This window comes from Neophocaena asiaeorientalis, unplaced genomic scaffold (genome assembly GCF_003031525.2).
Source record: "Neophocaena asiaeorientalis asiaeorientalis breed wild unplaced genomic scaffold, Neophocaena_asiaeorientalis_V1.1 scaffold70, whole genome shotgun sequence".
Lineage (NCBI taxonomy): Eukaryota > Metazoa > Chordata > Mammalia > Artiodactyla > Phocoenidae > Neophocaena > Neophocaena asiaeorientalis.
This window is the reverse complement of record NW_020175410.1, coordinates 9,201,613-9,225,803: the sequence shown is the minus strand read 5'-3', so window position 1 is coordinate 9,225,803 and position 24,191 is coordinate 9,201,613. Positions and strand designations below refer to the sequence as shown.

The following is a 24,191-nucleotide window of genomic DNA, read 5'->3' as shown; positions in this document are numbered from 1 at the left end:
ATAGTATTTTTTCTTTGTGCTTTCTTGCATGTTTTTAATCTACAAACATAAAATATGATTTATTAACTATTTACTTTTTCACCATTCTACTTCTCATACATATGTATTTTACTGATATGTATATTTTCATAAATTCGATGTTTTGGGAAACAAAACAAATAAAGAATAGAAATATCCCCAATAAAAGAAATAAAGAATATAAGTTGTCCAAACCCTGCAATGTTCAAGGAGAAAGAGCGTCAGTAAGTACATGACCTTACTAGGAGCGCTAAGTTAGCAATTGACAAATGACATGGGAAAAGTGGGAAACGTTTTCTTTGATCAATTTTTTTTTTTTGCTGTACGCAGGCCTCTCACTGTTGTGGCCTCTCCCACTGCGGAGCACAGGCTCCGGACGCGCAGGCTCAGTGGCCATGGCTCACGGGCCCAGCTGCTCCATGGCATGTGGGATCTTCCCAGACCGGGGCATGAACCCGTGTCCCCCTGCATCGGCAGGTGGATTCTCAACCACTGCGCCACCAGGGAAGCCCCTGATCAATTTTTTATCTCGTTGTTTATGACTCAGTTCTATAAAACAGCCTTTGTTTTATGTACTGTGGCACATTTACAACATATAGCATCTGAACAGAGTTATGCACCTGGTTACATTGAGCTAGCAGGGAAGAATTTGTGAAATAGCTGTCTTTATTGTTACTTCATAAACCACAACAGCAACTAAGAAAATAAATTAGTCTAAAATGCCCTACTTTGGGTATGGAATTTTACAAGGTGGAGAGGGATATGAATACATATTTGCTTAAAATATAATAACAACAAAAATAAAATAATAATAAAAGGATAAACTAAACCTAAAAGAGATAGTTACTAGAAGGAAGAGGATAGTGGGACAGGGATTGAAAGTATGCTTCTTTGAATACATTATGTTTCAAATATTTGAGTTTGGAACTATGTGTTTTATATAATTCTAATAAAAGCAATTCCTAAAACTCAAAAGCAAAGTGAGCAAATGAACCTATGTGTATTATAGTTGATAGCATAACCATATAGAGGACTTTTAAAATGACTTTAAAACATAGTAACTTGACTGAACATACCTTGTGTGATATATCTTAAAGATTTTTTTTAAATGCAAAAAAAAGCCCTTAGTCTGTTTCTAATAATCATATTGTTGATCATGTTGGCATTGTGCATTGGGATAAAGCAAATGAGTAACAATGTTGATGTCAGTGGGAACTGATATTCTGGCATTGAAGAGAAGATGCAAAATAGAAGAGGTTAGAGAAAGACCCTATAGTATCCTGATTTGAACAGAAAGTTGTCACGCTATATTCATGATTTTAAACACACACATACACACATTTTCAGCTCTATTCATTGAAAAAGTCTTGAAACAATGAAGAACTCTGTAGTGGTGTGCACCCATAATACCCAGATTATGGTGTCTAATTATCATTTCTGATTCAAAAGAAACAAGAGCTCCTTAAATACAAATTGCAGGTTTGAGGCAGGAAATACGCAAATCAAACCTAGAATATCTTGTCTTACCAAAATCAAGAAAGCCCTTAAAGCCTATTTAAGGCATATCAGATATCTCAGGAGTCAATTTGAAAAGTCACTTTCTGGTCACCTTTCTTCTTCTGGCCAAGAAATGGGATAATCTGAGCACCGATCAGAAGGAGGCCTGATTCTATCTTTCTTTGAAGAAATGAGATACTTCAATTTTGTTTAAATCCATGAAGTCATAATAATCCTAAATGGGGTGGGGGCATATTTGAATGTATTAATTTACCAACCCATTTTTTAAATTGGTAAAGGGAATTAATCAAGCACTTATCCCATCTTTCCTAGGTTAGTCATGTCTTAGAATAACTACATAGTTGTTGAGAAAAAAATTTTCTCTTTATATGGAAGGAATAGGCCAGCTAATAAAAAAATAAATGATAAAATCATAATAACACTATTTTGAAAGTACTAATAAGTCAATGGATCTAAAATGATCAGCAACAGCTGCTAACTCTCAAAAGGAGAAACAACCAGCTATCACGTGCTTCCTAACAACACATGCAAAGTAACTTTGTCAGAAAAACCGAACCAACATGTGATTAAACTTCTAGATACAACTACCAAGTAATCGGAAATAGAACAGAGGAACAAGTTAGAAGAAACCACTAGGTGTAATCAGCAAACTCCAGAACATAGTACAGTTTATTGAGCAGTTTTATTCATAGAGAGAGAGAGAGAGAGAGAGAGAGAGAGAGAGAGAGAACTATAGATTAGGGAGGATTTAAGAGATATACAAACCAATTGCAATTTATGAACTTCATTACAATTCTGATTTCAACTAGTAAACTGTATGGGGGTGGGGCTTACGAACCAATGAGGAATATTTGAACGCTGACTGGATATTAATGTAAGGAATTATTTTATGTTGTTTTTAGGTGGAACAACAGCATCGTTCTGTTTTTATTTTTTATCCTTTCTATAAACATGCTGAAATATTTACAGTTGAAATTATGTCTGAGATTTGCTTTGAAATAATCTGAGTGGTGGGGAAATAGGAAGGGTTTGTAAGTGAAACTTGCAAATCATTTCAAGTGGATGATTCTCTCTACTTTTGTATATGTTTATAATTTCCCATATAAAAACAAAGAATATAACGCCTTGCATTGTGAGGCTAGGCCTAAAGAAATGAGATAGACCCATGGGAATTTCAAAAGTCAGGGTTATTTAAGAAAAAACAACAAGTATTAGAAGAAAAAATACTGGTTTATATGAATTGCAATAAATTATTTCCTTTATGCACTATACTAAGAACATCAGAATTAACCGGAAAGCATAGCTCTTACTAAGGAAAGAGGAGAAAACAACTCCACCCCAGATACAACAGTCATTTAGTCTGCAGGGCAAACCATGGGCTCATGGAAAGCTGTGATATCTATACAGATGTTATTTGTCAAATAGTTTCATATTGATAATGACTGCCCAATTAACATCTTCGCTACACTTACTTTCATATAGAGGAGAAATCTATGAAGGATCTTAAGAGTCCTTTAGTGACAACCAGGAAGGATCCTGTACACCTCTGGCGCGTTTCTTAGTCTTCAGTGAGAAATGGTAGGAGAGAAGCGAAAACGTACCCCTGCTCCACCATGTAGCTAGCTAGCTTGGAACAAAAGATATCCTAGAATGGCACTGATATAAAAGTTCTACGCGCAATGCCAGGTTTAAATTCCCCTGTCTCCAAAACGTAAAATAATTCTGCTGCCATCGTCTGAAATCCTATGGGACTGAAAAATCCTTTCGTATTACTGAAGAAACGCCAGTATTCTAGCTAATTTGGGAGAAAGATGTTCTGCTCTTAGAAAGATGCTATTGATATATCTCAGAAACACTTGACACTCTGCAGATGGAAATAGGGGGGAAATGTCTCCCTACCCCCCTCCATTTGAAGTTCTCCTTTCTTATCTCTTTCTGATTTTCGACAACAATATCTTAATACCCGAAGTTATTTGGCCATCCTTGGAAGCGCAACTTACCCTCTCAAGGGACTTAAAAGTTGCCTAAGTCTGAGGAATGAGTCACTTTGTTCAATTTTGATGAGTAATCTCAGGTGTCATGGAACCCCATTCTGAAGAAAAAGAGGGGAGGGGGCGTCAGATCTGCAAACGGAAGAAGACAGGCCGCTGCGGATTGGATGGCGAGATCTCGATTTTCCTATAACTGCGTCATTTGGAACCCAATTGGGTCCAGATGTTATGCGCACCGACGGATTGCCGTCTCGGAAACTCTCAATCAGACGCAAGCGAAAGGAGAGGAGGCGGCTAATTAAATATTGAGCAGAAAGTCGCGTGGGGAGCGTGTCACGTGGGTCTCGAGGCTCAGCGAACCTGGGATAAATACCGCGCTGCAGCCAGCAGGCAAAAGCGCGAGCTGCTGCGACAGAGAGTGCCGAGCGCCCAGCGAGCGCTCCGACCCGCCGAGGAACCCCAAGGGCTGGTCAGCCGCAGTAAGTGCCTGCGCCCTGCTGGGTGGGCTTTCCGCACCGCGCACCGCTCCGAGGCGGCGTCTAGCAGGGCTGGATGGGCCGCTGCAGCGAAGGACTGCGGGGAGAGAGCTGAGGGACCGCGGGGGGACTGCGGGGAGACGGCAGGGAGACGGCGGCGAGACGGGTATCCCAAGTGCCTTGTCCCTCTTTGTCTTCCACCCGCACAGCCTCCTGGCTTGAAGGTGTGGATTGGTGGGTTGGGGGCTGGGGGAGCTGGGATCTAGGAAGAATAGGATTTGAGAAACTTTAGGGCTTGATTCTCTTTCCTAAAGGGTACCGACAGGACTTTAGCCCTTAGGCGGTTTATCTTGTTTCAATCGACCTTGAGTTCCGTTGTGGGATCGAAAATTCTGCTGTCTCAACTCTTGGATAGAAACCCCCAGTACATCTATATTTTTTTCTCTCCTCTGCCTCTTCTCCCCACTCTTCCCAGAAATCCGAAATGAAAATCCTCGTGGCCTTGGCAGTCTTTTTTCTCGCCTCCACTCAACTGTTTGCAGAAGAAATTGGAGCCAACGATGATCTGAATTATTGGTCTGACTGGTCCGACAGAGACCAGATCAAGGTGAGACTCGGTCCCAAGATGGCCCGCGCCGTTCTTCATGGGCTTAGGAGGTGTCACTTACCCCCCGCGATAGCATCCTAGTTACCCTAGCGGGCACCGGGACCGCAACCAGAGGCGGTGGAGGCGCGCCGGGAGGGATGTAGAGGAACGCCATCCCCTGGGTCCCACACGAGATTTTGCATCCAAGAACCAAGTTTCCTCCCGAGGGCTGCATCGTCGGGTCTCGGGAACTCTCTGGAGGAATAATACCCTCCCAGGTGATCCCGGAATCCTCACAAGACTGGAAACCTCACAAGGTTTCATCCCCTGGTAACGCGGATTTCGGAGACTCAGGTCCAGCTGCAAGCAAGGACCTGGCATTTGGAAATGCTGGGGCAGGGGCAGAGGAGTGCGCGCCCGACGCAGGCAAAAGCAGGGGCAAGTGGCGAGGTGCTGAGGGCTTGGAGGGTCGCAGGTGGGTAGGAGGCTAACTTCCTGCCATGACTTTTACTTTACGGACCTGGAGACGTAGCCGCAAGTTTTCCTTTAGATTGCTCGCAGGCTATTCGCGCAAGGGAGCGCGCCCCGCCGGAACAGTGAAAGTCGCGCACTGTTAGTTGCTTGTAAAGGGCTGTCACCTTCCCTACCCTCCTCCCGCCATTCCCCCACACACACCTGTGCGCATTTAGGGCGGTGAGAAGCCTCCAAAGTCCGAGCTAGAGATGAACAGAGTCCGGTAGCTGAGCGGCAGATGAGTGAGGGTCCCCGGGATGGGAGGAAAGAGGGGAAAGCGAGCAGGGCTTGGAGACGACGAGTCTCCAGCTAACTGGTTAGGGCTAGGCTTCGGGGAGGCGGCGGCGCCGGACACGAATTGGGCGGGGAGGAGTGGAGAGAGGCAACGCCCAGGTGTGCGGAGGCCCGGCCTCCTCACGCCTCGGAGCTGGTTCCCCAACCCTGGCTTGGCCTGTCCCCACCTCCAAGATTTGCCCCAGGCTGGAGCGCACCACCAGAATGACTCTAGTTTGCCGGCGCCTTGCACTGGTTGCCTACACGCCCCTGTCGGTGCGTCTGTCCTCTAGGAGGAGCTGCCCGAGCCCTTTGAGCATCTTCTGCAGAGAATCGCCCGCAGACCCAAGCCTCAGCAGTTCTTCGGATTAATGGGCAAACGGGATGCTGGTGAGATGGGCAGCCATCACCCTCTCTGTCTCTCTGGGCACCGCCCCCACCCCGCCACTCCCATCCCGGAATCCTAGCTCATGCTCAGAGCACGCAGTCTCTCTTGATCTATGAGCAGAGATTTCCACCCTAAAATGGGTATACCTCCCGGAGCGCGACTCTGGCCCTCACCCCGCTAACACACACATACCACGGAGGGAGGGAGAGATCGGTCCAAACCACCAAGAACAGGAACCAACCTTAAGCTAATTGCTTCCTTGACTAAGGATCCAAACTGACAAAGAACAGGAAGGCACGGGGCCTCCAGGGGATATCAGAATGTTCTCAGTCCATGTGGAAAACTGACTTTAGACCACTGGGGTTAGATTAGATTTAGCTGCCAGTGTCTCATGATAGAAATATTTCCTTTTCTTGAATTCTCACACCATCAGTGGAATGTGTAAACAGTTAATGTCAATTCGTCTCTTGTCAGATTCCTCAATTGAAAAACAGGTGGCCCTGTTACAGGCTCTTTATGGTAAACATTTCTATAAATCTTTATTTTACTCTTGTGAAAGCACATGTATGAAAATGGAGAATGTCTTTTGTGGGCTGAAATACAGATTCTTGGTTGACTATTGAGTAAAGAGATGGGTTTGCGCGCTCTCTCTCTCTCTCTCTCTCTCTCTCTCTCTCTCAAGCATCAAAGCCGACTGGCCTTGAAGATGTATCTCTTATAAGAAAACAAGAGAGGTGGTACGGCCAGTCAGTTCAGGCCTCAGGAGTCTCACAGACCTGAGTTTGAATCTGTGGCCCACATAAATCACTTAAAAGTATTCCTTTTGTTTAAAATATTTTGTTTTTATTATTAATAATTTGGATAGCATTTATGATTCTGCTATATTCCTCAGGATAGTACATGAATGGGAAATGTTGCATTATTTTAAAAATCTATTTTATAATTCTGTTTAAAAGATATAGCTCCTTTAAAACAAATCTATTGTGTTTGTTAATTTTATTTTTCTTTCTATAGGACATGGCCAGCTCTCTCATAAAAGTAAGTTCCAAATTATTTTGACATTTATCATATGCAAATGTAAATTAGATTGAATTCCACTTTACATAACAACTTATTTTCTGTTGTAATGTAGAACTTAATATTTTTAATTAACACAATTTAAGAATGGAGCAGACTCATATTACATCCAGAACATGAATGTTTAAAGCTCTGTTGTTTAAACATATCATACTTACCAAAAGGATGCATTATATTAAAAATCCTTTAACTCCCAGCTGAACTGTTGCTGAATTCCTGACCCACAGAAACTGAGATAATAAATAAAGAAAGGAAGGAGAGGAAGGAAGGAAGGAAGGAAAGAAGGGAGGGAGGGAGGAAGGAATCCTTTAACACCTGTCAATTGTTAGTTTAAGATAAGAATTTCAATCCTAGGGGTAAAAATCCACCACACATTCCTCTCCCCTCATGCCCACCCCACCACTTCCACTGAAAAAAACAAAAGCAAAAACAAAAATCCAAGCAGTTATAGGCATCTCCTAGTTCATTTTAGTATGCTGGATTCCATGATGATCATTTATTAGAGTAATCCAGCAGCCAATTAAGAGGATGGAGTGAATGTCTGAGAATCCATACTAAAGGTAAATATAGATAAAGTTGTAGAAAGTACCAGGGGTCCATCTTAATCACACTCACTTATCCCAAGGTCCACTCACTTACTCCAACTTGGATTTTGATTCACTGGAAGCAGAGTAGAGGCCACACTAAGATAGCAGCCATGTTCTTAGCTAATATAGTATAAACCAAGAGACATCCTCCCACTAGAGTTAAAATAATAATCCTTTCCAAAGGCTTCATCTTTGAAAATAAATATATCTTATTCATATTTACTTTCTCAGGACTTGACTTTCAAGGGAATTATATATAGCAAAATTCCATGTAATGAAAATAAATGTACTTTATTAATGTCAAAACTAACGTACTTTTTCCAAAAGAAATATTTTTTAAAATCCAATAAAATAGCACTAGTGAACTTTAGAAGTTTATAATCTTCAGGTATAGGAATCTGATTTAACTAAGCTTCAGTTTCCTGAGAAATACAACATATTCAGTAATATGAGGAAATAAGCTTTGATGTTTCTGTCACACAAATGTGAAATTGACTCCCTAAACATCAAAGCTAGCTCAAATAGCAATATTTAAAATATTTGTATATAAACAGATAAAATACAATATGAATAAGAATAAAGTGTACTTGCTAATATTTAGATATAGAATTGAGAAAAGTGCTTTCACTGTATTATTTTTATTTAGTGTCATTTATAAGACTTACTAGGAATCTTTATTTCTTCAGGCTCACCAAAACTTGAAATAATTATATATTTATTATATAGGCATATATTTAGAAGCTTGCTTTTTCTTGGTACTAGTTATAACAGTTTATTTCCTCAGAGATATACATATTAAAATACCCCTAAATGTATTTTTCCAGGGCATAAAACAGATTCCTTTGTTGGACTAATGGGCAAAAGAGCTTTAAATTCTGGTATGTATAAAACCATGACTGCAAATAAACAGTACCTTAAATCTACTTCTATTTTCTCTAAGGCATTCTTTTCAAAGTATTAAACAGGAATAATAAAACTAAAATTAGTATTTATGTTGAAAAAATCTAATTGCAATAAATAAATCCAAGAATGGATTTATAGATGATTGAGCTAATATCACCACAATATCAATCTATCCTTCTCAAACTCCCAGTGTCTGCCGCATCTAATCATTACCTAACCTGAATCTTTGGGCTAGTCTAATACCCTTTCCCTTACATCTGTTCAATAAGCCACATTTAACCTTACTGAACTAAGGGGGATGGGGGATGGGGGAGATAAGACCGATAATTTTACTTGTTACCAAGGTAATTGGAAAGTCTTACAAAAGGTTAAATCTGACAGTCTTCCAACACAAAAATAAATAAATAAAAACAAACAAATCCATTTTTACAAATCACTTGCTCTTAATGATATTATAGAAGCTCAAACTCTAAACCTCCTGGTGAATGTTTAAGACTAGGAGAGTAACATAGTCTGTTCCAATGCCTTCAAAAACGAACACAATCAAATTATCCTGGAGGGTTATAATCAGTTCTGGCTATAAAACCCTTAAAGAGAAGGAATGCCACAATTCTCCTCATAACCCAGTTTAAGTCTGAACAACTCTTTCACTTGATGTAAAGCCTGTATATTTCCTTTCTTTTCCTTAATTTCTATCTTCTATGTAAATTCCATATGCATATATCTGAAAACTCTAATTTCTTAACTCATTCATCACAGTATTTTTTTTTTTTTTTTTTTTTGGTACATGGGCCTCTCACTGTTGTGGCCTCTGCCGTTGCGGAGCACAGGCTCCGGACGCGCAGGCTCAGCGGCCATGGCTCATGGGACTAGCCGCTCCGCGGCATGTGGGATCTTCCCGGACCGGGGCACGAACCCGTGTCCCCTGCATCAGCAGGCGGACTCTCAACCACTGCACCACCAGGGAAGCCCCCATAACAGTATTTTTAAGGTTAAATAACCCCTGTATCATTTTCATAGAAACTGATATTTTGTTAAGCTCATTCAGGCCTTATAGTTCATAGTTTTAATTTGAAACTATTCAAATTCTCTTTATTTTACCTTCAGTGAAATTAGAATTAAAATACTAATCATGTAATTAATTAGAAAGTAATCATCACCTGTCTTATCCATTTAGAATATTTCTGGTTTCCTGAAAATCTGTAAGTAAGATATGCTGGCTTAATTAATCTGAAAAAGTCATGCAAAAATGAGGTATCCTAGTATTTTTTTTTTAATTTCATTTTATTTTTGGCTGCATTGGGCCCTCGTTGCAGCGCGCGGGCTTTCTCTAATTGCGGTGAGCAGGGTTACTCTTCGTTGCGGTGCACAGGCTTCTCATTGCGGTGGCTTTTCTTTTTGCGGAGCACAGGCTCTAGACGCAGGGGGCTTCAGTAGTTGTGGCTTGAGGGCTCTAGAGCGCAGGCTCAGTAGTTCTGTCAACCCCTGGGCGTGTGGTATCTTCGCGGAACAGGGATCGAACCTATGTCCCATGCATTGGCAGGCGGATTCTTAACCACTGCGCCACCAGGGAAGTCCAAGGTATCCTCCTATTTATATTGGTTCTCTACCTTCCAGATTTAGACACTACATTTATATTTCTTCGTCAGTAATTTGGAGGCTTCTCAAGTTTAAATTTTAAAGAAGTTACCAGTGTACCTAATGAAAAACTAAAGTTGTTTTGTTAGTATGTATTATCTTCCAGCTTTTGGAAATGGAATATAAGTTTAAACCACACTGGCTTTATTTGTATCAGAAGTGTACACTAGCCCTTATATACCTGTGGTTTTCTTGATAATCACACCAGTCAACAACTTTCCATTTTCAGAATTGATAAAAGGTTTCAGAACATGCTTAACTTTACAAATAATATAGATATGTGCAATCTGAACAAATTAGATGCTATGAAATGTACTTAATATAATTATAGATAATATTAAATAGAATCACTGTATGAATCAGAGTCAATTTATGACTAAATCTTTGCTCCTCTATTTTAGTTAAGAAAATATAAAAGGAAAAAATGGGCAAGCATGTAATTTATACCCAATCGGGTACCTTTTCATATAATCAGTTGAAGCAGGGTTATCAGAGACACCTTCTACAGCCATCCGATCCTTACCCTGTTGTAGTCACAGACCCCTTTGACAATCTGAGTAATCTAGAAAGTGTCTTCCCAGAGAAACCCTTATCAGCTCATACACACAAACATTTACATATGGTTTTAGAGGGTTCACGGACCAGGTAAGAAACTCTGCTTCCAATTAAGAGAACATTGTATTTCAGCTCAATCACTAATGTCTTTGGTTAGTTTACATTCGCATTCCCTTCCCTTCTCTGAGGAGCAACATTATGTTACCGAAAGCTTGTCAGGAACTGAACTTGTGCTGATCACCCTCCTCCTCCTACAAACAAACCAGGGTCAGAAATGGACTGTTTCTTTCCTTCAGAACTGCCAAGATTGGGCCTCAGACTATTCCACCCCAGAAGTGTGTGCATGATTGACATAAAACATTCTCCTTATTGTTAACCTCGCTTAAGGGAATCTTGGATGCTAATGAGAACCTGCTCAGTGGTAAAAGGGGAAAGTGATAACACTGGAGGCTTCACCTACCTACTCTTTCATCATATCCTTCTCACTGAGAAAATTGTTTAAAGTGGAACCTATGATTCCTACATGTCTTTCACAATTCTTTCTACTATTTCTATTTAAATTCAGTATTTTATACATGCATACTGAATTTTTAAAAGCACAGTAGTTTGACTACAATGTAAATCTAAGTGTATAAAGTATTAGATAAAATGATGAAAATATATACTTAAGTATTTTGATCACAGCAATCTGATCCTTACCCTTTTGTGGCTGCAGACCCCTCTGAAATTATATTTAATAATATAATATAATATAATATAATGTAATTTGGTACTTTTTTCTGTCCATATAGTCAAAGTACTTAAGTTACTTGCTAGCTATATGTTAAATACCTTTGGAAGCAGTGATTAATCTTCACAGGCCATTAGGGTGCTAGGAGGTAAGTTAAACTATGTTGTATTTAGATGACTCAGTTGCCCTACTTATAGACAATGAGATTGTTTTTAGTCTCAAGGACAATGTATCATTGGGAGGAATCCACAAATAGGAAGAGACCCTCACACCATTAGGTACCCTTATACCAGTAATCAGCAAACTTATTCTGTAAAGAGCCAGATAGTAAACATTTTAGACTATGTGAGCCATGCAGTCTCTGTAGCAACTACTCAGGTCTCCCATTTTAACGTTAAAGTAGGCATAGACAATACATAAATTAATGGGTGTGGTCATGTTCCAATAAAACATTATTTACAAGAAAAGATAGTGGGCTGGATTTGGTCCATGGCCTGTAGTTGGTTGACTCTGTCCTAGAATAAAAGTCCCACATTTTGCTTTCATCCTCCTACTATTCCTGTTTACTTTAGGCATTGTCCTTTCTATAAATCACCATGGTGTCCGCCACTGCTTAAGAAAGCTGTGGAGAATCAATGTTGCAGTATACTGTGGAAATACACTTTGGGGGCACCAAGTCTATGAGGATGACCAAAATAACTAAGAATTCTGTGGACAGATCACTTCCAATCAGGATAAAGACTGAGGCCCGATTGGAAGATGTGCAAATAAGACTCTTAGAAATACTTCAATGGAGTGAAAAGAGTAATTATGAGTTTAAAATAAATTTCTGTATGCCTTGAACTTTGTTTAACTGTGTCAGTGAATCTTCTTAACAAACCCTTTACCTTATCTTTGTTCTCAGTGGCTTATGAAAGGAGTGCAATGCAGAATTATGAAAGAAGACATAAATAAACTACCTAATGTATTATTCATTGAGCTTCATTTGTGTCAATGGCCAAGGCAAGATAAAATGAGACATGCGCTATGAGGAATAATTATTTATTTAATAATAATTGTTGTTTTGAGTTGAAAACTCAAAAAGTATTTATTTTTCATATTGTGCCAATATGTGTTGTAAAAGCGTGTTGTAATTCTAATATGACAACTCGCTCAGAAGTAGAAGTCAGTGGTAATTTCTCAACAAAGCACAGTATTCAATGAAGTTGTAAAAGCCTATCAGAGATATAGTCTCCAAAGAAAGAAACCATTTCTCTTTGTTGGCAGCAGTCACATCAGCTACTACTAAAGAAAGGAAACTCACAGATAGGCTGTGCTTCTCCGTTTGTTTTCATGGTGAAAGTGTACTGAGGCTTGGTACCAAACTGTGTTTGTATCCCTACAGCATGTTTCATCTTTTGTGACTATACAGAGATGTTTTAAAAGTCTTAATGTGATTTGAAGGTCTTTATTTTATTGTACAATGTGTTGTGATAGTTTACGTTTTAAATAAAAGAAAAAAATATCTTGAGAATTGGGTCTTATTCTTTCATTAACATTTATGTCAAATCAGCAACCTTTCTTTTAGTAGATGAAATATGTTCCAACCTGTTTTTGGCTGCTAAACACTGAAACAGAAAACTACTAAATCTCTCTTTCTTAAGGAAAATGACCAGAATGTAATCCCAGTTTCTCTCATACACACACTTTTGACACAGGATCATTCATGGAGAAAACAATTACATTCTGGTCCCCAAAACAGTTAAGGCTCAATTCTGTTTATATGTGCTTATGATTCCCTTTTACACATAGGATAATCTATTTCAAAGATGCATTTCACTGGTTATTTCCTTGTTGTGCAAAACATCAGCACACTACCATTTCAGCAGTGTTTAAAGCCCAGGAATAAATGCAGCAGCGTTTGAGTCTCACTAGAATCAAGACACCAAACCAAACTCTCACAAAGGTCACTGGAGGATGATACAGAAAGATAGAGAGCTGATAATATGCCATCACCCCCATAACAAAGATAAAAGCCTCTTTCTTGCATATCTAAGGACTGCCTGTGAATTGCTAGTGCCCTTAACACTCCAGCAGTAGCACGTGTATCAGAAATACAGGGCAATCAGAGGGAAGCTCTTGTGTATTTATTTAAGAGGAAGCATTGCTAAGTGTCCTTGGAATCATCTTCTGATTGCATAAGAGAGTGTGAAATATTGACAAGTGGTAAAACAACTCAGGACAAGCCTTGCTCAGTGAAATAAAACTCTGTGAGTTTATTCCGGACTGGTGACTGTTGTTGATCAACGTTAAAACCACTTGTGGGGGGCTTCCCTGGTGGCTCGGTGGTTGAGAGTCCGCCTGCCGATGCAGGGGACATGGGTTCGTGCCCCGGTCCGGGAAGATCCCACATGCCGCGGAGCGGCTGGGCCCGTGAGCCATGGCCGCTGAGCCTGCGCGTCTGGAGCCTGTGCTCTGCAACGGGAGAGGCCACATCAGTGAGAGGCCCGCGTACCGCAAAAACAAACAAACAAACAAACAAACAAACACTTGTGGGACAGGAGCGCTAAAGCATATTTTAATCTTTATATATTTAAATGAATAATTTGTTCAAAAAACTCCAATGAACGAATTTTCCTTCTTACACAATACATTTAAATGCTACAAATTATATTATGATAAGCCAAAAGGAGAAAATCAGAGTCACCTAGAACCCCATTCCCCAGCGGTAATGTTTGATGTTCTATTTAATAATAACAATAATTGTAACATAGAATCATCATCATCATAACAGCTTCATAATATACATTTAATCACTCATTGAAGGAAGTATTATTATTATCATCATTTTACATTTGAGGATATGAAGCTCAAAGAAGTGTTGGGGTCGGAGATTGTAATATGAGAGGAGTCAGGATTAGAAGGGAATTATTAGGCAGAAGTAACAATGAGATTGATGAAGCAAACTGGCATAGTGACAAAACTGAATACTATGACATCACTTAAAATGGCATTATGGTGTGTTTAGTGACATGAAACAACATATATGGTATGTTTTTAGGCACAAAGCAGTATTTCTGCATTGTATGTACATATATTTTTCTGCATAGATGTTTTAACAGGAAGGAACCATGTAATGGATAAGAGTGCAGGGTTCGGAGTCAAACTACTCCATCACTTAATGGCTGTGTGATGATGGGCAAGTCCCTTAACTTCTTTCTGCCTTGTTTTCATCATCAGTAAAATTGGACTAATGATGCTGTCCACTACTATCATACACCACTCTACACAGTGGACAGTAGCCAGGTGGAGCTTAGGTGAGGGTCATGGGACATGATGCATGTCAAGCTTTGAGCACCATCTCTGACACACAGCAAGCATTCTGTGAATGTTACCTGATGCCATTGTGAGCTACTCTCCAAAATCCCCAAAGAGAAAATTAGCACTATATGATAGCCACTACAATGGTTTTTATAGACACACTAAAGAAGTAGTAGCAGCATGGGTAGTTTCTAAATAGTTACCACACAAATTAAATCTGGGGCCATCTCACAAATAGAGTGGCGCCTTGTGCTGTGCATCACTGCACTAGACAGTCCCCACAGCCCCATCCCTCTCTGAGATTCTATAAATCTCTGCAGCAGGATTGAACAGTGCTGGGTGAAGACCATTGTCTGCCAGGCCACACCCCTGTCTGCTCTCCCTCCCGGCCCAGAAACCTAGCAACCGCTGAGCAGGAAAGAGAGTGACTTCAACTTGAAGTTTGTACTCATGAAATATTTATTGTTACTTCCCCTCTGTGGCATACTTCCTTCAACTAAAATGAGTTTTCTTCACCTATATTCTTCCTAAAATACTTTTACTCTGTTACAAAACAGCAAAAAGATCAATCTGTATAGTTAAGTTACCACAATATTGCTTTGGTTTGGGGTTTGTTTTGGTTTTGTTTTGGTCAGGATCCAGAGCAAAAATAAATGACACTCAGGCTGAGTCATTAGAGGAAGATTTAATAAAGGGACTAATCACAAAGGTGTGGGCAGGATGTAGAGAAGCCAGCAATGGAATGCGGTCTCCAGGCTAACATCCTTGGAGCCACTGTGATCCCTAGGCCTGAAGGATCAAGATGAGGAAGTGAGGGTCTCTATGTGCCAACGGCCACCTGCCAGCTGTTGTCTTCATGGGAGGACGAACCAACACAGCATAATCAGTATGGGGGAGAGAGTGGGGAGGTCAGTTTATAAATGCCCCAGCCTCAATCTCCTCCCCCTGTCTGATCTGCTCTTGTTGCCTCCATTGGGTAAACCCACCCAGAAAACAAAGGGCTCAGAGCTCTGGGTGCTGTCCACACTGGAAAGCTGCACAGACAGGGCACCAAAGCTGGTGGAGAAAGCTGGTGAGCACATTGGGAGGTGGAAAAGGAAGATGCTCAATACATCAAGTATCCCATTATTTTGAATCAAAAGGAAACTCGTAAGCAGAAATTCAAATAGAGAAATGTAGAGAGTAAAAATAAAAGTCCTTATCTGAACACCAATTCTACTCCCGAAGGATATAGTTTCATGTGGATCCATCAAAAGAAACAAACAAAATTAATCTTATTTCAACTTGAGCACATGCTGAAATCTCCCCTTTTAACACCAAATCATTATAAGAATTTTTAAAAGGTACATACATTTTTAAAAGAAATTAATAATTACATTGGGATTTGTGAAAAACAGAGAAAGGACTTTTGGTGGACCAGAAATTACACAGTTTCTGGAAAAAGAAAGCACAGGGAAGCCACAGCTGTAAGCCATGGTCCTGGCAGGAAAATGCAGAGACTGCAAAGGAAGGTGCTAACCCCAGAACAGGGTATTGACCACTGCAGAACGGACTTCTCATCAGCAATACTGGGTGCCATGAGATCCAAAAACAAAATCTAAAGGTTCTTAAGGAAAATAATATTCAGCCAAATTATGAATTTGTGAAAGAAGAAAAACCACCTAAAAGCTGTTAGCTTAAGCCTTCATTAAAACCATCACAACAGGTGAATTGCTCAAGATGGCTGTTCTGCAGGAGAGCAGATAGCCTAAAAAATTCACATGTTAGATTGATGAAGGTCAGTCAAAGTTCCACTATTTGTAGAACTATTGTCAAAACAATTCTGAGAATTGTTCACAGTTCTGATTCTCGGAAGTTATAGGGAACTTAACGCTGCATTAGTCATGGGACAGGATTTAATAAGACCAACCTAACCCTAAAGACTTCACCACAAAACTGTTAGAACTAACAAATTCAGTAAAGTTGCAGAATACAAAGTCAACATACAAAAATAGCCTTGTATTTCTATATAATAACAACTGTTCTGCTGAAAAAGAAATAAAGAAAACAATCCCATTTACAATAGCATCAAAAACAATTAAATACTTAGGAATAAATTTAACCAAGTAAGCAAAAGATCTGTACGCTGAAAATTATAAAACACTAATGAAAAAAATTGAAGAAGATACAAATAAATGGAAAAAGAGTCTGTGCTCATGGATTGGAATAATTAATATTGTTAAAATATCCATACTACCCAAAGTGATTTACACATTCAAGGTAATCCCTATCGAAATTCCAAGGGCACTTTTCACAGAAATGGGAAAACAATCCGAAAATGTGTATGGAACCACAAATAGCCAAAGCAATCTGGAGAAAGAAGAACAAAGCTGGAGGCATCATACTTCCTGATTTCCAACTATATTACAAAACTGTAGTATTCAAAACAATATAATGCCAGCACAAAAACAGATATGTAGACCAATGGAACAGAATCGAGAGCCCAGAAAGAAATCCACACACATAGTCAACTAATATTTGACAAGGAAGCCAAGGATGCTCAATGGGGAAAGGATAGTCTCTTCGATAAGTAGTGCTGGGTAAACTGGATACTCACGGCCAAAAAAATGAAATTGGACACCTATCTTACACCTCTCACAAAAAATAACTTGTAATGGATTAAAGACTTAAATGTAAGACCTCGAACCATAAAACTCCTAGAAGAAAACATAGGGAAAAATCTCCTTGACATTGGTCTTGGCAATGATTTTTGGATATGACACCAAAAGCACAAGCAGCAAAAGCAAAAATCAACAATTGGAATTACATCAAACTTATTAACAAAATGAAAAGGCAACCTGTGAAATGGGAGAAAACATTTGCAAATTATGTATCTGATAAGGGGTTGATATGCAAAATACATAAAGAACTCATAAAACTCAATAGCAAAAAAATAAAATACAAAACAAAACAAACAAACAAAAACCACATGATACAATTTAAAAATGGGCAGAGGACCTGAATAGACATTTTTCCAAACAAAGCATACAGATGGCCAACAGGTACATGAAAAGATGCTCAACATCACTAAACATCAGTGAAATGCAAATCAAAACCGCAATGAGATATCACCTCACACCCGTTAGAATGGCTGTCATCAAAAAGACAAGAGATAACAAGTGTTGGCTAGGATGCAGAGAATAGGGAACCCTTGTACACTGTTGGTGGGAAGACAGTTGTTGGGGCAAAAATTATGGGAAGAAATTAAAAGCTAAAGAGAGAGAGAAATAAACCCCAAATTGACAACTCCTCAAATAGGAGAGAATGTACCTCAATAGGGGACATTTTCAGCAGGTATTACGTTCCACCAATTCCCTAAACTTTGTATTAATCTCGATTCTTTAAAGTATTTTCCAGTGTAATCTTCTTCCTCAAAGCTAGTTTACATACATGTAAGAAAACTATTTTCTAAAATAAACCAAAGTATGGAGTTAATTTCTAATCTTTACTTTACTGAGTCATTATTTTGCATAAAGAAATATTTAAGGAAGTTTAAAAACTTCCTCTATGGCTATTTCATATAGTGGTATTCTTTCTTAATACACATTAATGGCCTCTTCTAAATAGGTAATAATTCTATTACATAAATACATCATTCTGCATTTGTAACCTTTTTAAAATCCTGATTCAGTTATGTTAGGCTATGAAAATGTATTCTATAATTCCACATAAATACATTTGGATTTTTAAAAATTCCATTGTAATGGCTTCCTTGATGCCTATTTTATGCGACTCCAATCCATAATGATGGAGGTTGGGTTTCTTTTGTACCAATTCAGAAAAGTAAAAATTATGTTGCATTACTCAGGCATAATAGGTCAGAAAAATTGGTTCATTCACTCACCTATTTATTCATTCACTGTCCATTCATTCACCACTTGTCAATTGTCTTTTAGCTGTAAAACATTGTGATAAGTAAATTAGACGGTGATACTGACATCAAAGCACTCACTGTCTTATGGGAGGATGAGATATGCCCAAATAATAATAATATGCCCAAATAATATGGAGTGATTGCCATAAGAGAGATACAAATAAAGTGTGATTAGCCTTGTGATGGCAGATACCATTTCCCTCTGGTTTTCTGGTAAACCCTTATATCTAGAATAGTGCTGGCTCGTAGAAGGTGCTCATACTTGCTGAATGGGGGAAAAAAGAAATGAATGAATAAAAGAGGAGGTGGTATTTAATCTAGGTTTTAATGATGGAAGGATCTGGCTATGGGAAGATAAAGAAGGCAAGTTTCAAGAACCAAGGTCATGCTTATGAATCTTATTTTGATCACTCTAATTCTCAGTTTTTTTCCAGCTGAGCAATAAGTGTCTCAAGCCTCCCTTTGGTCCCAAGCCTCCATTTCCACACTGTCCTGTCACAACCACTTGAGAAATCATCAATGAACATAAAGGCAAATGTAGTCCCAGAAACTAGGGAAAATTTTTTGAACCATGGTCCATCCATCAGATGAATTCTTTCCTTTCCAAAGGAGTCACCTTGAGGTTTATGGACTTAGTTCCACGATGTTGACATTATTCACTATACCCTTAGAACTCCGGAAATTGCTTCCAGAATCTGTATCAGCTCTTTATAAACATCCACAACGGTTACATTTTTATTCTTTAAGAGCAGCTTTGATATTTAGGAGTCCTGATATTTTCTCCACTTAAATATTCCAGTAGGTCAGTTCAGGAACATTATTATTAAATATCTTAAAGAGATACCAAAATCACATCCCCAGAATATTTGCTGTATGTGATGACAAAGCATGTAAAGTGATAAGGAGACTAGCTTAGATGGTTACATTACCATTTTATTTAAATAAATCCTCAACTACGCACTGTAATGTAATGGCATACTTTTTTCAGCAATGGAACATTGATTTTTATTTTAATAATTTGATGTTTTAATTTTTATTTTATTAACATAAGAACACAACAAGAGATCTACCCTCTTAAAATTTTTTTAAGTGTACAATTCATTATTGTTAATTATAGGAATGATGATATACAGCAGATCTCTAGAGCTTATGTATCTTGCTGAAGTGAAACTTTATGCCCATTGATTAGTAACTCCCCATTTCTCCCTCCCTCCAACCCCTGGCAACCAACCCCCCACTCTTTGCTTCTATGAATTTGACTACTTTAGATTTCCTCATAGAAGTATAATCATGCAGTATTTGTCTTTCTTGACTGGCTTATTTCACTTAGCATAATGTCCTCAGGGTTCATCCATGTTGTCACATACTGCAGAATTTCCTGTTTTTGGAAGGCTTAATAGTATCCCATTGTGTGTTCATACCACATTTTCTTTATCCATTCATCTATCCGTGGACATTTAAGTTGTTTCCACATCCTTAGTTATCGGGAATAGTTCTGCAATGAACATAGGAGTGCTAATCTCTTCAAGATCCTGATTTCAATTCTTTTGGATAAACACCCAGAAGTTGGGTTGCTGAATCACATGGTTACTCTCTTTTTAATTTTTTTGAGGAATTGCCATAATTTTTTGTATAGTAGCCACACTATTTTGCAAATTTTCCTACCAACTGTGTGCAAGGATTTATAAGGGGATATTTTCTAAAATCTCAATGGAACTGTTGTTGAACCCAAGTTCATGTGCCCGATGCACAGTGAGACCAAACAATCTGAAATGTCGAGTTTGGAGCAGAGAAAGGTTTATTGCAAAGGCCAAACAGGGAGTACAGAAGTTCAGCTCAAAAGACCCAAACTCTCCAATGGTCTTCAGGGAAGTGTTTTTAACGGCAAATTTTGGGGAGAGGGCTGCAGGATGCATGCCTTTCTTCTAATTGGTTGGTGGTGAGGTAATAATGTGGTGTTCCACCAGTCCCAGTCATCAGCCTTTTGGTTCCAACCAGTCTGGGGTCTATGTGTTTGTGCTCAGCCTGAAGTTACCGTCTTCCACCTGGATGGGGGGACTTAGTTCCTATAAATGAACTCAAAGATATATCAGATTGCTATGTATATTCCTTGAGAGGAACTAGGACTCTGCTTTATCACTGCATTATTGTTTCTATACTGCTTTTCCTTTGTTTTGGCATTTCCACACTTCCCTAATTAGTAACTGTTTGAATCTTCCCTTTGGAACTCTAGGAATATCTAGGAGGCTTTTGTACCCAGTAGGGCTCTGCAGGGCTCTGCTTGGTTTCAATCCCACATTTTCTTTGATACTCTTCAATCTTGAGGGGGAACAGGTACAGGACAAGAAAGGGAATAAAGTTTTGGATAGAGAGGTTAATCATGAACTTGGCAGAGGATCTTAGCTTTACAAGGACTCAGTTTTAGAACTGAAAAACTAAGCATATATTGGAACTTCTGAGTTGCCAGAAATTCAAAAAGGGCTTGAAAAAGATCAGAGTAACAAAGTGTTAGATTATCATTTTTAAGAGTTATTTCATAGCAAACAAGTACATCAAGAGGACTAGAATTTTTTTTATTAATGTAAAACAAGAAGGTACTTCTGAACTATAGAAGATAGCCTTGCAAAATCTTCAAAAGTGGATGAGCATCTCTAATATAATACCCAACGGGAACATATGCCATGGAAGAAACAAAGGAACACCGTATTTTTAAAAAGTGTAAGATGGCTCTGAACGGGATCTTATCTATGCTCTTAGATGGTTAGTATACTTTCCCTTGTATCATCATCATGATTTATTATTAATGGTGTGTCTTCAGTGTCATACATTAGTGAAGATATGCCAATGTCTTTCCCTTAACATCCAGGATAGACTATATTTTATGCATACCATCTTTCTATGTTAACTATTTATTTCTTCCATTATTCAGTAATAAGTGAAGATACTCTGTCCTCTCTACAGTTGACCCAGAAAATGAAACAACCTTGGGGATCCCTTCAAATACTGGTAGTTTTTTTTTTTTTAAGACTTTCAGCAGGCTTCCCTGGTGGCACAGTAGTTAAGAATCTGCCTGTCAATGCAGGGGACACGGGTTCAAGCCCTGGGCCAGGAAGATCCCACATGTCACGGAGCAACAAAGCCCATGTGCCACAACTACTGAGCCCGCGCTCTAGAGCCCACGAGCCACAACTACTGCCTAGAGCCCGTGCTCTGCAACAAGAGAAGCCACCGCAGTGAGAAGCCCATGCACCGCCACGAACAGTAGCCCCTGCTCACCGCAACTAGAGAAAGCCTGCAAGCAGCAACAAAGACCCAGCACAACCAAAAATAAATAAATAAATAAAATTTTTAAAAAGACTGTCAGAAAGTTCCATTAACCAACAATAGCATAAATAATATTAAAAAGTCCTTGTTGTTTATTTTAAAATGTGTCTATCTCTTTTTTCTTTTCACTTTGCACCTTACACTGTCTAGGTTTTCCTCAAAATTATAGAAATGATGTATGAGAGAATGTCATATCCTTTCACTCTCCCAAAACTTTATAAGAAATTCTTACAAGCTTGTGGACATAATTATCTTGATTTCAAGAGAAGAAACTAATGTAGAAAAATTTCTAGATGAGTGTTTGTCCAAATATTTTAGAAACTAGTGAAACATAAGGAAAATACTCTTTCAAATAGCAAATCATTTATGTAATATATGATAATTACCACTCATTTTTGTAAAAACTGTAACTAGTTTCCTGTGAGATTTATATTATAATTCATTAGGTCAACTGAAATGATATATTTCAGTGGCTCTCAAAAAAGACTGCACATGGGACCATGATGTATGATATTCACAAAAGTGTGACACAATCCCAGATGGAAGACTGCAAAACAGATAGAACATTCTGAAGATTGTGAACAGTTCTCAATAATGCTACCCTCAAAAGACTCATGCTCATCAAAACTACAGTGAGGTATCACCTCACACCAGCCAGAATGGCCATCACCAAAAATCTACAAACAATAAATGCTGGAAAGGGTGTGAAGAAAAGGGAACCCTTCCACACTGTTGGTGGGAATGTAAATTGGTGTAGCCCCTATGGAGAATGGTATGGAGGTTCCTTAAAAACCAAAAATAGAGCTACCTAATGATCCAGCAGTCCCACTCCTAGGCATATATCCAGAAACAAAAACTCTAATTCACAAAAGATATATGCAACCCTATTGGGCTGCACCCCACAGGCCTACAAGGCCTGTGTTTGCCCAACTTTAAGATCAAAGAAAGAGCCCAGCATCAGCAACAGAGACATCAACAGTTTAATGGATGGGGGAGCTTACACGTCTGAAGCAAGGTCCTGGAGCAACACTCCATCATGTGCAGCAGACAGCAGGCAGGATATGATGGCAGTCTCTCCCAGGGTAAAGGGTAGATTACCAGTTACAGGGGAATTCACGTCAGGTGGGTTCATTTATTACCAGCGAAACCAGTAGAGGGCTACGCCCCTCACCACCCCTTTGATAAGAACAATCACCAGCTGGGGCCTGGGGCAAGTTCATAGGAAGGTCAGTCATGTGAGTAGGGTGTAGGTGAAGCAGGCACTGGTCGGGCTGGGGATGTCCAGAGAGCAAGAGAACAGCCACCTTGAGTGGCCTGACCATACAACGCCACTGTTCATAGCAGCACTATTTATAATAGCCAAGACATGGAAGCAAACTAAACGTCCATATACAGATGAATGAGTAAAGAAGATGTGGTATATATACATACAATAGACTATTACTCAGCTGTAAAGAAGAATGAAATATTGCCATTTGCAGCAACATGGACGGAGCTAGAGAATATCATACTAAGTGAAGTAAGTCAGGCAGAGAAAGACATTTATGTGATACTATTTGTGGAGTCTAAAAATATATATAAATCAACTTATTTACAGAGAGAAACATACAGACATAGGAAAGAAACTTATGGTTACCAAAGGGGAAGGCGGGGGGTAAATTAGGAGTATGGGATTAATAGATACACACTACAATATATAAAACTGACAACAAAGATTTACTGTATAGCACATGGAACTATATTCAATATCTTGTAATAACCTATAATGGAAAAGAATCTGAAGCCGTACACCTAAAACTAACACAATACTGTAAATCAACTATAGTTAAATAAGAAATTAAAAAAAAATAAAAACTCATGCTCGAGAAAATATAAGGGAATACAAGTAAATCAAAATGATGCTATTTTTCACCTTAACTTTTCTCCTTTTTAAATTTCATGACCTTAGAATTTTAGCTATTATTAATAACAAATTTGTTGTGATCCACCTCATGTCTGATAGTTTATTGTAGCTGCTAACACTGCTCTCTGTCATTCATTAGTTCATTCATTCAAACACCGTTCTCTGACGGCACATTTATTGAATGTCGGCTGGGTATCAGGCTTTGTGATGCGCACTGGCACTAGAGAGACAGATGAGGCGTCCCTGAATTCAGTTTTGTCTTTTAATCATCAGTATATTGAATGCCGGTGAATGATAGATTGCTGTTTCATGTTAGACTCCTATAACCGACAAATTATAAGATGTTCTTTAACACGAGATTCACCGCAATTTTAAAATGACTGAACATCTTCCCTAGTTTATTTCATGTGCATTTACTGATCACTATCTATTTGACAGAGAGGCTGAATAGCAAATTTCAGGCTTTAAGAAGACCAATCAGAAATGGAGACATAAGTT

At 39.0% G+C, this 24,191-nt stretch overlaps 1 protein-coding gene across 4 annotated transcripts; it reads left to right on the top strand.

Annotated features, from left to right (window-relative positions):
- Positions 1-3,748: 3,748 nt before the first annotated feature.
- TAC1 (tachykinin precursor 1) lies at positions 3,749-13,063 on the top strand. Of its 4 annotated transcripts, XM_024767087.1 has the most exons (7): positions 3,749-4,006; positions 4,479-4,610; positions 5,669-5,765; positions 6,238-6,282; positions 6,778-6,801; positions 8,252-8,305; positions 12,158-12,761. In XM_024767087.1, the coding sequence occupies exons 2-7, from the start codon at positions 4,488-4,490 to the stop codon at positions 12,205-12,207; spliced, it is 393 nt and encodes a 130-aa protein (XP_024622855.1). In that variant the 5' UTR covers positions 3,749-4,006; positions 4,479-4,487; the 3' UTR covers positions 12,208-12,761. The 4 variants fall into 4 exon arrangements, with proteins under 4 accessions (XP_024622855.1, XP_024622856.1, XP_024622857.1 ...); XM_024767088.1 differs by lacking the exon at positions 6,238-6,282 and having other exon boundaries at positions 3,938-4,006; positions 12,158-13,063; XM_024767089.1 differs by lacking the exon at positions 8,252-8,305 and having other exon boundaries at positions 3,938-4,006.
- Positions 13,064-24,191: the final 11,128 nt, after the last annotated feature.